The 14,087-nt window shown below is 40.4% G+C and overlaps 1 protein-coding gene across 2 annotated transcripts in view; it reads left to right on the forward strand.

Annotated features, from left to right (window-relative positions):
• The window catches only part of Nptn (neuroplastin), a 68,250-nt gene that overhangs the window by 49,183 nt on the left and 4,980 nt on the right, over positions 1–14,087 (forward strand). For both annotated transcript variants that reach the window (XM_047538848.1, XM_047538849.1), the window contains exons 5-6: positions 6,190–6,323; positions 7,977–8,250. In XM_047538848.1, the coding sequence (XP_047394804.1) occupies positions 6,190–6,323; positions 7,977–8,250 (408 nt within the window). The remainder of the gene's footprint in view (positions 1–6,189; positions 6,324–7,976; positions 8,251–14,087) is intronic.

The raw sequence follows: 14,087 nt of genomic DNA on the forward strand, positions 1-14,087 counted from the left end.
AGCATATTCACAGTCATTTCTTCATTTGATGTGAAGGAATTTGTTAGTTTGATGGGTGAAGGCGCCTAGATGTGACATTTTTTAAGTCAGAGCAGATGCCAGAGCTGATCCAGAATTGTGATTACTTAAGAAGTCTTTGCAAGCATGATAATAATACCTTGAAACTCTAGGACATTTTGAACATCAACCTCGGCCCAAAAAACTCTTTCTACCCGCCCCCCCTTTCAGGGTGCTACTCTGACTTTTCTTAATAAGAACAACTAACATGATTGCCTACTTACTATGTGCCAGCACTGTTTGTTCCTTTCCTCTCTTTCAGTCTTCACAACCTGTTGTAATCTCCATTTTCCAGATGAGAAACTCAAATGATTGACCCAGTGTGGCAGACTTAGCCAGTGGAGCCAGGTTCTTACCAGGCACTCTAGCACCAGAGACTGCTCCTAAGCATAAAACCATATTGCTATGTTCAACATGTAATAATTAAAAGGCCTTGGACTGAAAGAAAAAATGGGTTTTAATCGTGGCTCTGTTATTAAACTTGACACGACCCTGACCAGTCAGTTTCCTTCTCTGGGCCTCAGCTTCCCAAGTATTAGATGAAATAGGATGAGAGATAGATGATCTATTAAGGTTCCTTTGTTCTGAATGACTCTGATAAGTCTGTGGTACCCTCATGGACATGGGTGAGTTTCATACTGAAGGAAGTGAATTCCAAACTCATTTTCCTAGTAGTGAGGACTATAACCTTCCCAACCTGAGAGTGCTACCTCATTGTACCTGCACCTCCACCCATTCATCTCCCTGTCTCATGGGAATACTCCCTCTTTGTAGTCCCCAACTTCCATCACTGGTGCCAGGAGAAGTGTTAGAACAGTGATTCTCAACCTTTAATTCATCTGAAACATGGCCTGGGCTGGGCAACATGCTTTTTAAAAATACCCCAGGTAATTATAGTATTCAGTCAAGTATTCAGTCAAGGTTGAGGACCACTGTCTTAGAGGAAACTTATGTGTCTTCTCAGTGGTTTTACCTGCAGAAGGCAGCACAGGTCCTAGATTGCTCTGAGTCTTCACAATGATAAGTCCACTCCATGTGAAGAACACTTATTGAACAAAAAAACCTACATCCTTCTTGCTTACCTCTGGATTATTCTCAAATTCCTTCCTATATTCCTCCTCATAGTCCCTTCGCTAGCAGTAAATCTTAACTCTCACTCTGCCTTCAGTAAAGCCTGTATTTTGCCTGCAACAAAAATGAGGTGTCTCTAGGATTGGATAGATTGCATAAAGAAAGCAAAAAGACTAGAGAATGAGTGTGTTTACTTAGAAACAATGCACTTATTGATAGCACCTTTAAGAGTAGATTTTCTTTGTAAAAGAGTTGTTAGGTTATAAGTTTGCGTTGAAAAGTGATCAACAAATACAGTCTTTGTATGAGGCCTCATGTCTTGTTCCCTTTCTCAGTTCTCTTCTGTTAACTGTAGTTAATATCAGCTTCATCTGAACATGCCTCCTTTGCCTGAGTTGACACAGCCTGGCAGAGAAGCTGATTACTTCTAAGTACAGGCAGGTCAGGCAAACAGAGGGTACTGAAGAACATGCCAAAAGCCCAGATTACCCAGATAATGAAATTGGATCAAGTGCTTTTGGGTTACTGAGGCTTTTGGGGACCCTGCATTGCCATTCATTAGGGTACTGGAAGGATAACCATTAACTTACATGATTAGAGTATTTTACTAACAAGGCCAGAAAGCGAGTAATATTCCAAGTGGATCTCTTTTTTGTTTCGTCCCTTTACTCTTGCCACTCAGTCTATGCCCCCTTGAGTGGATACAGGGAAGGAAAGATTGTTTGCTCTCTTTTATTATATACAGGCTTAGTCAGACTCCTCAGACATGCTTTCAAACAATAGACCTGGTCAAGCAGTGCCTTATTAAATGGCAAATCCATTTAAGGTGAGGCACTAAAATAGACCATTAATCAATATAATTTGTCAGTATCTAACCTGATTAAACTATTGGAGTTACAACAGAAATCCCGTTTATGTCATCATATGAGGAAAGCACATAATAATCAGCATCTCTTTGACCTCCTAGACCTAACACAATGCTGGAGTCTAAGCCTTAGCCATTCCTTTTCGTAATAATAGCTCAAATCTAAATGTTTATTTTTGATCCTGAGCTCTAACCTTAGTATAGTGGTATAATTTAATCCCTACAAGATCTCTGTGAAATATGTGGTTATTATTCCCATTTTACAAAAGTAAAATTGAAACTCAGAGGATTTTAAATGATCAGCTTTACTCAGTTGGTGAGTAATAGAGCCTTTTTAAAGTTCCCAGATTTCTCACACACTGAAGTCCAGAGCTCTGCTCTGCTTCTTACATTTTACTCTATGGGGTAGATAAGTCTTAGGTAAATCAGTCCCACTTCAGGGCTTCTAGTACATCTACAAGTAAAGATAACAATTGGGCAATTTACTATGCAGGTATCAATAATGCTTATTAAATATTTCTATTTTTGTCAACCCTATTCTGGTTTATTTTCCCCTCAGTATAGTAAAGTACAAAACTGATGACTTCTTGAGTGATACAGCCCTGCATTGAATTCTAGTTTTACCATTTACTAGCAGCATAATTTTAGACATTAAATAACTTTTCTAAATTGAGTTTCCCAATTTATGAAAATGGGTTAATACCTATTTCATCAGTTGGTATATTTATCTATTCCTCTGTAATAAATTATCCCAAAACATAGTAGGTTAGAAAAACACTTTTCATGTCACAGTTTCTTTGGGTTAGGAATCATGGAATAGCTTAGCAGGGTTTCTGGTTCCGAGTCTTCCCTGAGATTTCATTCAAACTGTTTACTGGGGTGTACTCATCTGAAGTCTTGACCAGGGCTCAAGGATCTACTCTCAAAGGTGGTTGGTTCACTCGGGGCTGGGGAGATAGCTCAGTTGGTAGAGTGTTTGCCTCACAAGCACAAGGCCCTGGGTTTAAATCCCAGCACCGCAAAAAAAAAAAAAAAAAAAAAAGGTGGTTCACTCACATGTCTTTTGGCAGGACTCTGAGGGCTTCTCCATATGCTGTTTGAACACCACCCTAGCATGACAGCTACCATCCCCTCAGAGTGTGTGATGATAGAGAAGAGAAAGCCACAGTGCTTTTTGTGAACATTTCCAGAGTTGCACACCATTAGTCTGCTTTATTTTACTCATTAGAAGGTAGTCACTTAATCCAGCCCTAACATTTAAGGGGAATTAGGCTTCATGTCTTGAAAGGCAGTGTATCAGGAAATTTGTAAGTTATTTTAAAACTGGTTGTTGAGCTCTAAGGGACCTGTCTTTGACTACTGCTGCTATGTACTCTGATTGCAGAGTTACCTTTCTTTCTGTGGGTGCACTGTCCTGCTCAGCAGGTGGGACAGGAACAGGCATTCTGATTAAGGAGCTACCATAAAAGATAGAAGTGACCCACCTTTTCATTGATCCAAAGGTAAAAGTATGGTAGTTTTCAATCACTCCCTTGAGGGGTAGAGTGGTGTAGCTTAGACTGATTTTCTCTTTGCCTAGTATAGTAGTCACACTTCCTTCATCCAAGGTAATCAAGGCATTATTCTTTGGAGTTCATTAGGTAGAGAAAATATTCCTAAACTTCACACAGTACTGCTTGGTAAGATTAAAGCATCAGTTGAACTAACTAATGAAAACATTTTCTTATATGCTTATACTCTATAAATGTGGCCAACAAAATGTGCTTTTAAAGTGTATTCCCGTCTGTAACTAGAAACCTCTGTACAATAATTCACTAGATGAACGAAAGGGGAAGGTGGCATTCTCTTCCTTCTAAATACCAAGGTAAGACTGAAAACCATTCCTACCCTTCTCCCCACTCCTGACCTTTTAAGTCTGTACTCTTTCAGAAAAATGACTTTTTAGAGGCTGTAGAGCACTATGCCAACTTAAGTTTTAGCCTTCTAGGTGGTTTTAATGTGTAATCTTGTGAACGAGTCCCCAAAGCAAAAGCTAATAGTACTTAACTCACAGTGCTAAAGGCATTGGCCTGATACATGGCACAGAGTGTTCTCTTTGAGGCAAAGGAAAGTAAAAATGGGAAAAGACACCATAGATAAGCTGGAATTTGTATCTTCACTCTAGACCACTTCCCTGAGCTCTAGAATCGATATTCAACTGCCTACGTGACAACTTCGTTTATTGTTAAATGTACTTCTTAAACTTAAAATGTCCTATTCTTAAACTCCTGATTTTTACCACCGTTGCTTTCTTCCCTAACAAAACAAAAATAATCAAACAAAAACTGCCCTGAGCATCTTAGTAACTTGCAACTCCATTCTTATGATTGATTACTCAGGCTAAAACCTTGGAGTCATCTTTGGCTCCTTTTTTCCTCCTGTCCCATATATAATTCGTTAACAAATATATTAACTCAACCTACAAAATACGTCTAGAATCTCTCTACCTCTCCCCACTTCCATTGCTACTCCCCTATATGAACCATGGATACCACTCTCTCCTTATCAGTTTTTGACTGAAGAAATCTCTAAGGAAGGGTAACCAGTAGGCCTGAATAATGATAGAGTGGCCATGGGGAAAGTTTGGGTTAGGACAAGATAGAACCAATCTGATAACTCCCTTTGATAGTAAAGAATTTTGCCTGGAAAAACAAAAAGATGTCTCCTTTACAACATCCAGTCTAGAAAACATTTCACACACTGTACTAAACAGCCAGCCTCAGTTTGGCAGGGATTGGTTGTAGAGATGCTTGAGTCTTTGTCCATTCCATCCATGTCCAGGTTCCTCTAGAAGCTGAGTACAAGACCATTTTGTGTCTAAGAAGCACAGTCTGTGAGTAGTAGGACTTTGGACTCTTCTTAAGCCAAGCAAGTCAGAGGTAGTACCTGGTATCAGTCCATTATATAGTACAATTCTGTAGGACTTTACAGCTTCAAAATCAATGTTTTTGACATCTTATTTACTCAAGAACAGGGTGTGGCTGGGAAGTCTGAGGTCGGAGGATTGCCAATTCAGAGCCAGCCTCAGCAACTTAGCAAGGCCCTAAGCAACTCAGCAAGAAGACCTCATCTCAAAATAAAATAAATAAAAAGCTGGATGTGGTTAAGCGCCCTGGCTTCAGTCCCTAGTACAAAAAAAAAAAAAAAAAAGGAACAGGGAGGTAGTGTGGGGCAAGAATTATCTGTTTGATAATGGGAATAGCAACAACAAAGCACAGAATTTATAAAAAGTGAGCAAAACTGGAATTTGAACAAAGACTTATTGATTTTCTTCCCCACTTTGACCAACAAAGTGATGTCTAGCTTACATTGAATTTCATTGCTATCAGGTTACTGTTACTGGTTCAGCATTCATGGAAAGTATAGTTAAGATAAAAGATTAAATTCAAAGAATTAGCTTTATCACAGGCTTCTTGGATCATTGAAACTGATGTGATTTTTAGATTGTAGGTACTGTTTATTTCTTCCTATGTGATCTCTAAAAGTAGAGAAGCCCAACAGCCTCTAGGAACCCCAGGATTGGTTTCATCAAGATTGTTGCAAATGAGGTGTTCAAGTCAGATTCTTAAGCTGCTAACAAAAGCATTTGAGACACTGGTTCAATTTCCTGTTCATCCTTTTCTTTCCACTTTTGAAAACTGGTTTGCTGGATTCCCCCTTTCCTGGGAGAACCTAGGTCATTGATATTTATGGAGTACCTTATCCAAGCATTTGTTGTTTTTATGTACCTTGATTTTACGTGTTTGATGGCAAGTCTCTTATTTCTCTAAGGGGAGTATGTGACATTTGAACATGATCCATAATTGTTTTTAGTGCAGGTGTTTGAAGAAAAATCCTGGACTGCTGGTATAGGAAATAATAATGGCTTCTGTTTGCATTTTCTTTAAAGAGGAGAAAATTTAGGGCCAGTGGACTTGTGTCTTTTTCTTATAAGTTGGAGAATTACCTACTTTAGTAGAACCTTATGTTAATAACCCTGATACCTGCTTGGCTGCTTTGGTGGGTGTGGGTGGCTTCATTATCTTACCTGAAATGCTCTTTATTGAAGCTGAATAGGAACATGTGCCTAATGACCAATTACATTAGAAGCAAGACTCTTGATTCTACGCTATTTAGAGTAGGCTCCTGTAGTAACTTTTTTTAACGCTTTTTCACAGCCGCTCCTGATATCACTGGCCATAAACGGAGTGAGAACAAGAACGAAGGGCAGGATGCCATAATGTACTGCAAGTCAGTTGGCTACCCCCACCCAGAGTGGATCTGGCGCAAGAAGGAGAATGGTGTGCTCACAGTGAGTAAGAAACAGCCCTGCTCTCATCAGTGCCTGAGTCTCTGTGGTTGCTGGAGTTTCTACTACGGAGGTCCAGATATCTGGACCAGTTGCCCCAACATCTCTACTCTTGGATGTGTACAGGCTTGAATCATCCTTTCTAGGGTGATGAATGCTTTACATCTGAATCTGCAGGACAGTTTCTGTCCAACATGGACTCTACATAATTTGTTAAAACTATCTGATAGGGGATTAGATTGATTGCCTTCAGGATAGGACACAGAAAGAGCTAATCCTATTTTAAATATTTTACTATTCTAGTCCATTAGAGTACTTGTTTTGATTTTGTTAAGACTGAGGGCAGTTATAAGTATATTCCTTCAACTCAGAAAATACTGATATAGCCCAAGGAGAACCAAGGGCAACCTTACGCCTTGGTACTGACACTATTTGCTACACAAAAGGTCAAAGAGAATATCTTTCCAACCTGTGGGACAATTCTTGATGGTGTTTAGACAGTGCCCTTAACCAGTACTTTCTCTTTGATTTCTAACCAGTTTACCTTTTCTGGCTTTATGTACCCAATGCTATACTTTTTAGGCATCATCTTTGATTAACAGTCTTCAGAGTCAGTGGCAAAACCAAGGATCATGTCTAGTTTTTAAAATTTCAGGTCTTTTTCTTCCCATGACCTTTTTTTTTTTTTTTTTTTTTTTTTTAGCCTGCCAGTGTCCCATAAGATGTGTGCTGTGAGCTTATTCCAGTTCTACTCAAAGCCCTGCTCTTGCACTCTCCCACCCTTTCCTCACACAGATACCAATCTTTTCCTGGTGTGTTCATGACTCTGCTTCATTCATTCTCTTCCTTCGTGATCTGGTATAAACATGAGCTCTTTTCTGAAGCTTTCCCTGACTTCCCAGCAGTGGCCACTCACTGTGTTCCTTGCAGCATTCCTTACACACCCTATCCTGGGCATCTCAGTACATTCCTGTAGTCAGTCATCCCTTTGGATGTCTGTTTCTCTCTTGGAGCTCAAGCTCCTTGCGGGTTTTGTGTCACTCTTCTCCCTCTCTGACCTTCCCTTTAGTAGGATATAAAATACGTAGAGTACATTAGTAGATATTTGTTGATTTATGGAATAACCTTTTCTTTAACCCTGTAGTCTAGAAAGGAAAGGAAAGTTAGGAATTTTCTCTGCCCTAAGAAGTTTAAGTGTGAAAGAAGTTTAAGGAGATCTCTTAGGACTCATGAAGCATGAAGTTGTTGTGCTAACTCTGATGTCATTGGATGGGGCTGTGGTTTGAAGATGTGGGAACCCAGGAATCCTTCATGCTGCTCCTTCCCCATCCTCTTCCTGCTGTAGTTTCTTATCAGGTGTTCGAAGTAGTTTGTCAATTAATAGCAGTAGGCCTGCACTCTGTGGAAGTTGGAGGAGTCCAGAAGACTAGCACATGGGAAGCTTATGCCCTTTTGTCAGAAGCTTGTTGATTTTGTTGTTGGTGATATTGAAGGGAAGTCATCAATGAAGTGCTCAAAATTCCTTGAGCAAAAATGGTACTAGTTTCTGCTGTCTCACTTTTTGCCAGTGTCCTGGTAAGAGGGAGGAGAATATTACCCTCCCTTGATCCATGGCTCACCTTCTCTGACCTTTGTGTGTCCCCACTTTTTCTGCAGGAGATTGTCAATACCTCTGGGCGCTTCTTCATCATCAACAAGGAAAATTACACCGAGTTGAGTATTATGAACCTTCAGATCACAGAAGACCCCGGCGAGTATGAATGTAATGCTACTAACTCTATTGGCTCCGCCTCAGTATTCACCATCCTCAGGGTACGGAGCCACCTGGCCCCACTCTGGCCTTTCTTGGGAATTCTGGCTGAAATCATCATCCTTGTAGTGATCATTGTTGTGTATGAGAAGAGGAAGAGGCCAGATGAGGTTCCTGATGGTAAGAGCATATCTACAAACAGTAATGTTGGGTTTGGTTCTTTGGGGTGGTTTCTAAACACCCAAAGAAGACTATATGGATGTTGGGATTCCCAAACATCCCAAAAGGAAAAAGAAGGAAAATTTTTATGGGGTACCAGGGATTGAATTCAGGGGCACTAGACCACTGAGCCACATCCCCAGCCCTGTTTTGCATTTTATTTAGAGACAGGGTCTCACTGAGTTGCTTAGTGCCTCACTTTTTGAGACTGGCTTTGAACTTGTGATCCTTTGAATTTGTGATCCTCCCGCCATCGCCTCCCAAGCCACTATTATTATAGGCATTGCACCACTGCACTTGGCTCAGATTTTTTAACATTAGGCACCAGGAGCTATAATTAGCTCTTTCCCTCTTTAGGTGTTCTCCAAACCCTAGACCTGCCCTTTAGGCCTCATGTGGGAAATGGGCAGCTATCAGTCTCTGTTTAGCTTTGTCCTTCTTCAATATAGATCATCAAGCAGCTTGAGCTTGAGGAGAATCCAGGTCAACTCTAGAAGCCACCCCAAGGTGGCAGGCCACTTGTCCTTTCAGGCAGATATAAAGTATCTAATTGGTTGTCATATGGTTGACTGTTATAGCCCCTATAAGTAATTGTCCCAGTCCAAGTCAGACTGTGTTAGGAAAGACATTGAACAAGCTGCTCTTTGGTTCCCTTTGGTAGATTTTCAGTGTTCTCTATCATAGGGCTTTTCTGCCTGTGTTGCACAGACAAGAACTTGGAAAGTGTCTGATGTATCCCTCCTTCCAGTTTAAGAGATAGCGAAGTGCTAATACCTGGAGCCCATGCCCCAAGGCAGGCCCAGGGTCACAGAAGAGAGTGACAGTAGCAGTAGAACCATGGTGAGTCAGTAAGCACTGGAGAAGCAAGAGCTGATGTCTTATATTATTGGATAAGCCTGGAATCAGGAAAGCTTTGGGAAATTGGTACATTTTTTGGTCATGGATTTTCATTTTCAACCCTTTGATTACAACCAGGGGAAAACACACTTACAGAAACTCCTCTATCAGTAGAACTTCAGATTCCTAATAGTTCCTGACCCCCACCCTCTCACCCTCTCACCCTCTAATGTCACTGGTAAAAAGAAAATTGCCTAACTAACCATTACCAACACTTGCTCTAATGCTGAGCTAGACCAGAAGTGTTTGCCCCTAAGCTTGGTGCAAAATGACCTGGGGTGATGGTGGGATCGTCAGTGGCAGTCTTATCATTCTGAGGATTATGTCTGTGTATCTGGGGCACAGTATCCTGCCCCAGAATTGACTGTCCCTATGGCTGAGCAATAGGACTGCAGCACCTGCCCCACCTCCCCCATGTACATCTGGCAAACATCGAGGTTTTGTGATCTCTTGAAAAGAGTGCAGCTTCAAAGGCATGCCAATGGCTTTTAGACTCTGAAAAGGACATGTTTGAGAGCACCAACCACTTCCTTTTCTTCTCAGCAACTCCTAAATCTCTTGCCTGCACTAAGTAGAGTATTTGAATGAGTGCTAGGGTTGGTGAAGAGGTTTTTTTGTTGGCACTATGGTGCCTGCAGGAAGACCTGGTGGATTCCCCTTTGAATGTACTTTCAGCAGAGAACTGGATGGAGGAATGGGGTGGGTGTCAACTGGAAGCAGAGACCTTTGTAAAATACATGGTCTAGTTCTCTGAGATAGAGGATGTCCCCCAGGAGTTTTATTTTCCTACTCTATGAAATAAAACTACTTTCATGGGATTTTCTTATATCCCTAATGTTTTTTCCTTGAGAGTTTCCCCTTTTCTGCTACATATTAGGATTCCCAACACAGAGTACACCTATATTTAGACTGGAAAGAAAAGAATTGCCTGGTTTTCATGTGCTTTTAACTTGGCTCTTTGGGAGCAGTTGTGCCACATTCCTGACAAGGGCTTTTCCACCCCTCCCACAGTGTCAAATATTGCTTTGCCAAATACCACCTTTTTCAGCCTGTCCTTCAGGTTGAAGAGCACATGGTCAGGAAAGAAAAGACAGAGTGGGCTTTAAAAATTGGTTTAAATTTTTTAAGACAAGGCTGACTGCTTCTCTTATGACAGAGTGATACATTGGCTTAGCATGTCCCTGCCAGCGGTTCTAATCTTCTCATAAGCACCCATTTTGTTGATGAGGATGCTGTCCCAGCTTAGGAGTTCATTGGTTATTATAGTCAAATAGGGAGACCAGTTTGTTGTAGGAGACATCTGTGGCCAGCCAATCTTCTGAACAGCTTCCTGGAGGGAAAGAAACCTCTTAAACTAAAATTATTATAGACAGTGAACGAATCCTACATAAAAAGAGATGACTGCAGGGTAAGTGCAAAGTAAAACCTCTTTGCTGTTGTCTCTTAGGAAAATAATGTAATGCAAGCAGCTTTTACTTCTTCGTTCTTGAATTGGGGTGAAAAATCTGGGATGTTATAATGATTACAGTGTTTGCCTTCTCTCCCTCCCTTCCTGACAGCCAGTATAGTCCAGGCTCCATTCTCCATCCTCACTCCAGCATTTTCATTCCAGTTTTATTCTTTGTTTCTCTACCTCTTTCTCTCAAACTTCTGTTTCTACCTTCCTTTTCTGTCCTGGAAGTACTCATTTGAAAAAAAAAAAAAATGTGAGTGAGCTTTCTTTATGCTCTTGTTTTTTCTTCTTTAGCCAGTTTCCCTTCAGCCCTGATGCAGTTCATACTGAGAACAGACTTATCAAATACACTTTCTTCCCATTTGCTCCTCCCCAAATTTAAATGTAGATATGTATGCATGCCCTTTTTGGGGATGAAGATGTACATTCTATCAGATATGAACTTGTTTGCTCAAGGTGGTGAATTTTTATGGCACTGTGTTGACTTATTTATGCCACTTTGAAATTGGGAAGGGTTTTTTTTGGGGGGGTTGGTTGTTTTCTTAAGGCCTGACATATTTTTTCTCTGTCAAATTGATTCTTATTTCATAGAGAGGGCATTGGGAATTGCCATTCTTTCAAGCACCAGGTTCATATTCTTCATTTCAGCCCACTGGACCTAGTAGTGCTCATTATAGAGGAATACCTGCCATTTTAAAATGGCTTGTAAGAGCAGTGACAAAACCTAGTTTATTTCAGATTCACTGAAATTTTTCATATGAACTCATAATAATCCTGGTTTGGGCAGTCAGTGAGTTCTTCGAAAAGCATTTTCTATAAAAGCACTAAGTACAAAAGTATAAAAACACATACATTTGAACTGATACAAAGGTTGTGTTCCACTAGAAAAGCAAGTACCACTTTAGCTGAAAGTTGAGGTTCAGCTGCTTTTTTCTTTATTTCTTTTATTTATTTGTTTATTTATTTTTTTAAAGACCCATGTGTCTTTATAAATGAAATCCGTTTGCATGCTTTCATATGTTAGGGTCAGAGGATCAGCACCCAATAAGTTGTCTTATAGGAGGGTTATCTACATTTGTTTTTTAGAAACAAGTGAATCAGGGAGCCAAATAAGACCTTTATTTTTTCACTTTGAGTATATTCCTCCAAAATATTAGTCTAGCCGTCCATTCATGTTAGAAGTGAACACCTGCTTGGAGCCCACCTGAGTTGGCTCTCTGCCGAAGTGAACAACTGATGTGTGCTTTAAGGCTCCCTCCCCGCCCCTGGGGAAGTAGGGTGGTGAACCTGAGCAGTCACTAGGACCTTCAGTTCTACTGTACACTTCAGTGACTTCACAGGCATTAAAATTAAATAATGGGAGCCAATTTAAGAAAAGTGTTGACTGGCATCAAGAGTTTCTTTTTCAAACTGGAATAATTTTCATAAGCAAATCAATGTGACTGTTCCATTAAGTTATTGGTGGAGAAGATATTTGAGATTTTATTGGGGAAAGGAGTATTTTGATGTATCTGATATATCCATGCTGTTTTAGAAACTTTTTATATTTAAAGAGGTGTTCCAATATTCCCAAATCTACTAGTTGGTTAGAGCATTTGGTAACATATGAAGCTTCACAGCACACTAGGAAATTGGAAAAGAAATGTGACTTTTTAAAACAACATCTAAAACACATTTACTATCTCTTGGGTCAGGAATAAGTTACCTTAAAGAAAAAATGCAATAGGACCAAACAAGGGAGGAAATTGGAAGTGATCATGAATCTCTCAGTTAATGCTACTCTGCTAAAACCAGACAAAATTTTAGGTGGATTTAGAAACATAAAACATTTTCCTCAGTGATATGACTGCAGTGACAAAGGAGCTTTGACCAGAGTCAGCTCTTGGTTATTTTGATTCTGAAGCTATCATTTTGGGAGGTGATCCTATATTAGGCCCTCTGTTATTGACTACGTATCACAGAGCACCCTTTTTTTGATTATGAGGTGGGTGTTGGGGGAGGAGGGCTGTAGTACCTTCAGTGGGGAAGTTTTAACGGTGCAGAGAATCAGTGTGTGCAGCAGCTCCACCAAGAACTTCACTCTAACCATATGGATTCTAGAAGCATCTTTGTTTCCATTCTCCCCCCAGTCCTCTTCCTCTCATCTAGCCAGTGGCTGTGAGTAATTCCCAGGTGGAGAGAACAGTCATTCTAAGGCAGCTCTTTTGGCCTGAGGGTTTGGGGGTGTGTTGATATTTGTCGGTTACTATGACTTCTTTTTTTTCCCCCCTCAATTGCATCAAACCCTTAAAACATGGTGGTAAGTGAGCAATATGCATGTTTTTGGAGTTTGTTTAATCTCCGCTTCAGTCTATACGATGCACAGTTCATAATGTTAACACTTTTCTTCAAGTTTACTTCATTCACTTTCACAACTAATTTGGATTTCAGTTTGCTGTTTAATCCTCATTTACTTTGATTTTTGTACCTATTTTCTGTAGTTCTGTTCTTTCCCTCTCTCCAGACTTCCCTTTTAGGGGTCAAGTCATTTTTTTGGTTTTTGTTTTATTTTATTTTTTGTATGATCTATAAAGGAGAGTGGTGCTGCACTTAGTAACTCGGTGCAGGAGAGGAGGGAGACAAGAGGCTCTTTGTTCTTTGTCAGTGTGAAAGTGGATCTGGGGAGAGATGAGAGGACTCCTGGGCTTTAGACCCCGGTGTGAATCATGGCTGCTCCACTCACAGGCATGGCAGCTATGCCAGAGGCACTGTTGCTAAAATACCTACATGCAGACCTTTGCATGTTACCAGCTTGTTAGTTGGAAAGTGACATTTCTATTCTGGCACCAGAGAATACCCCACACCAAAAAAGAATGAAAGAAAGAAAGCAAGCCTGTGTTCTGAGGTGCTTGGGTTGGTTCTCTACAGTGTCAAGCTTTGAAAAGAATAGCGTTGCTATTGTGATTCTCCCTCCTTGCTTCTTTAAAGCTGGGACTAAATTGATATCTTTGATGTGGCTTCCTTGTATTAGAATTTTGTATTTAGGGATGCACATCTAGAGCACTAAAAATACTTTCAAGTTTGCTTTTGTGTCGTTTTCAAATCCCTGAGGTGCTTAGCTCCTAGCATATGTAGCTGAGCTGGCTGGATGCTGAGCATTAGACCGTCATGAGGGGAGGGTTTAGGTTGGGCTTGTGTGTCTTAGTACTTGGTATGTCTTTGTATCTTTCCACTGCACACACACACAGCACACAGATGTCTTGGGTGTCCTGGAGTCCTAGTTTGTTCACTGTACCTGTTTTGATAGTGTACTGTTGTTAGTAATGGACTCCTGTGGACACTGGTGTGTTGCTAGCCTATTGTTTTGGCTTATGAGTCATTGATTTGTGGTTAGTTCTTTTTTTTTTTCTTTTTCTTTTTCTTTTTTTTTTAAAAATCCTTTTTTGCTCCAGTCACTGTGTGTGCTGGC

The sequence above is a fragment of the Sciurus carolinensis genome, chromosome 2 (genome assembly GCF_902686445.1).
Source record: "Sciurus carolinensis chromosome 2, mSciCar1.2, whole genome shotgun sequence".
Taxonomy (NCBI): domain Eukaryota; kingdom Metazoa; phylum Chordata; class Mammalia; order Rodentia; family Sciuridae; genus Sciurus; species Sciurus carolinensis.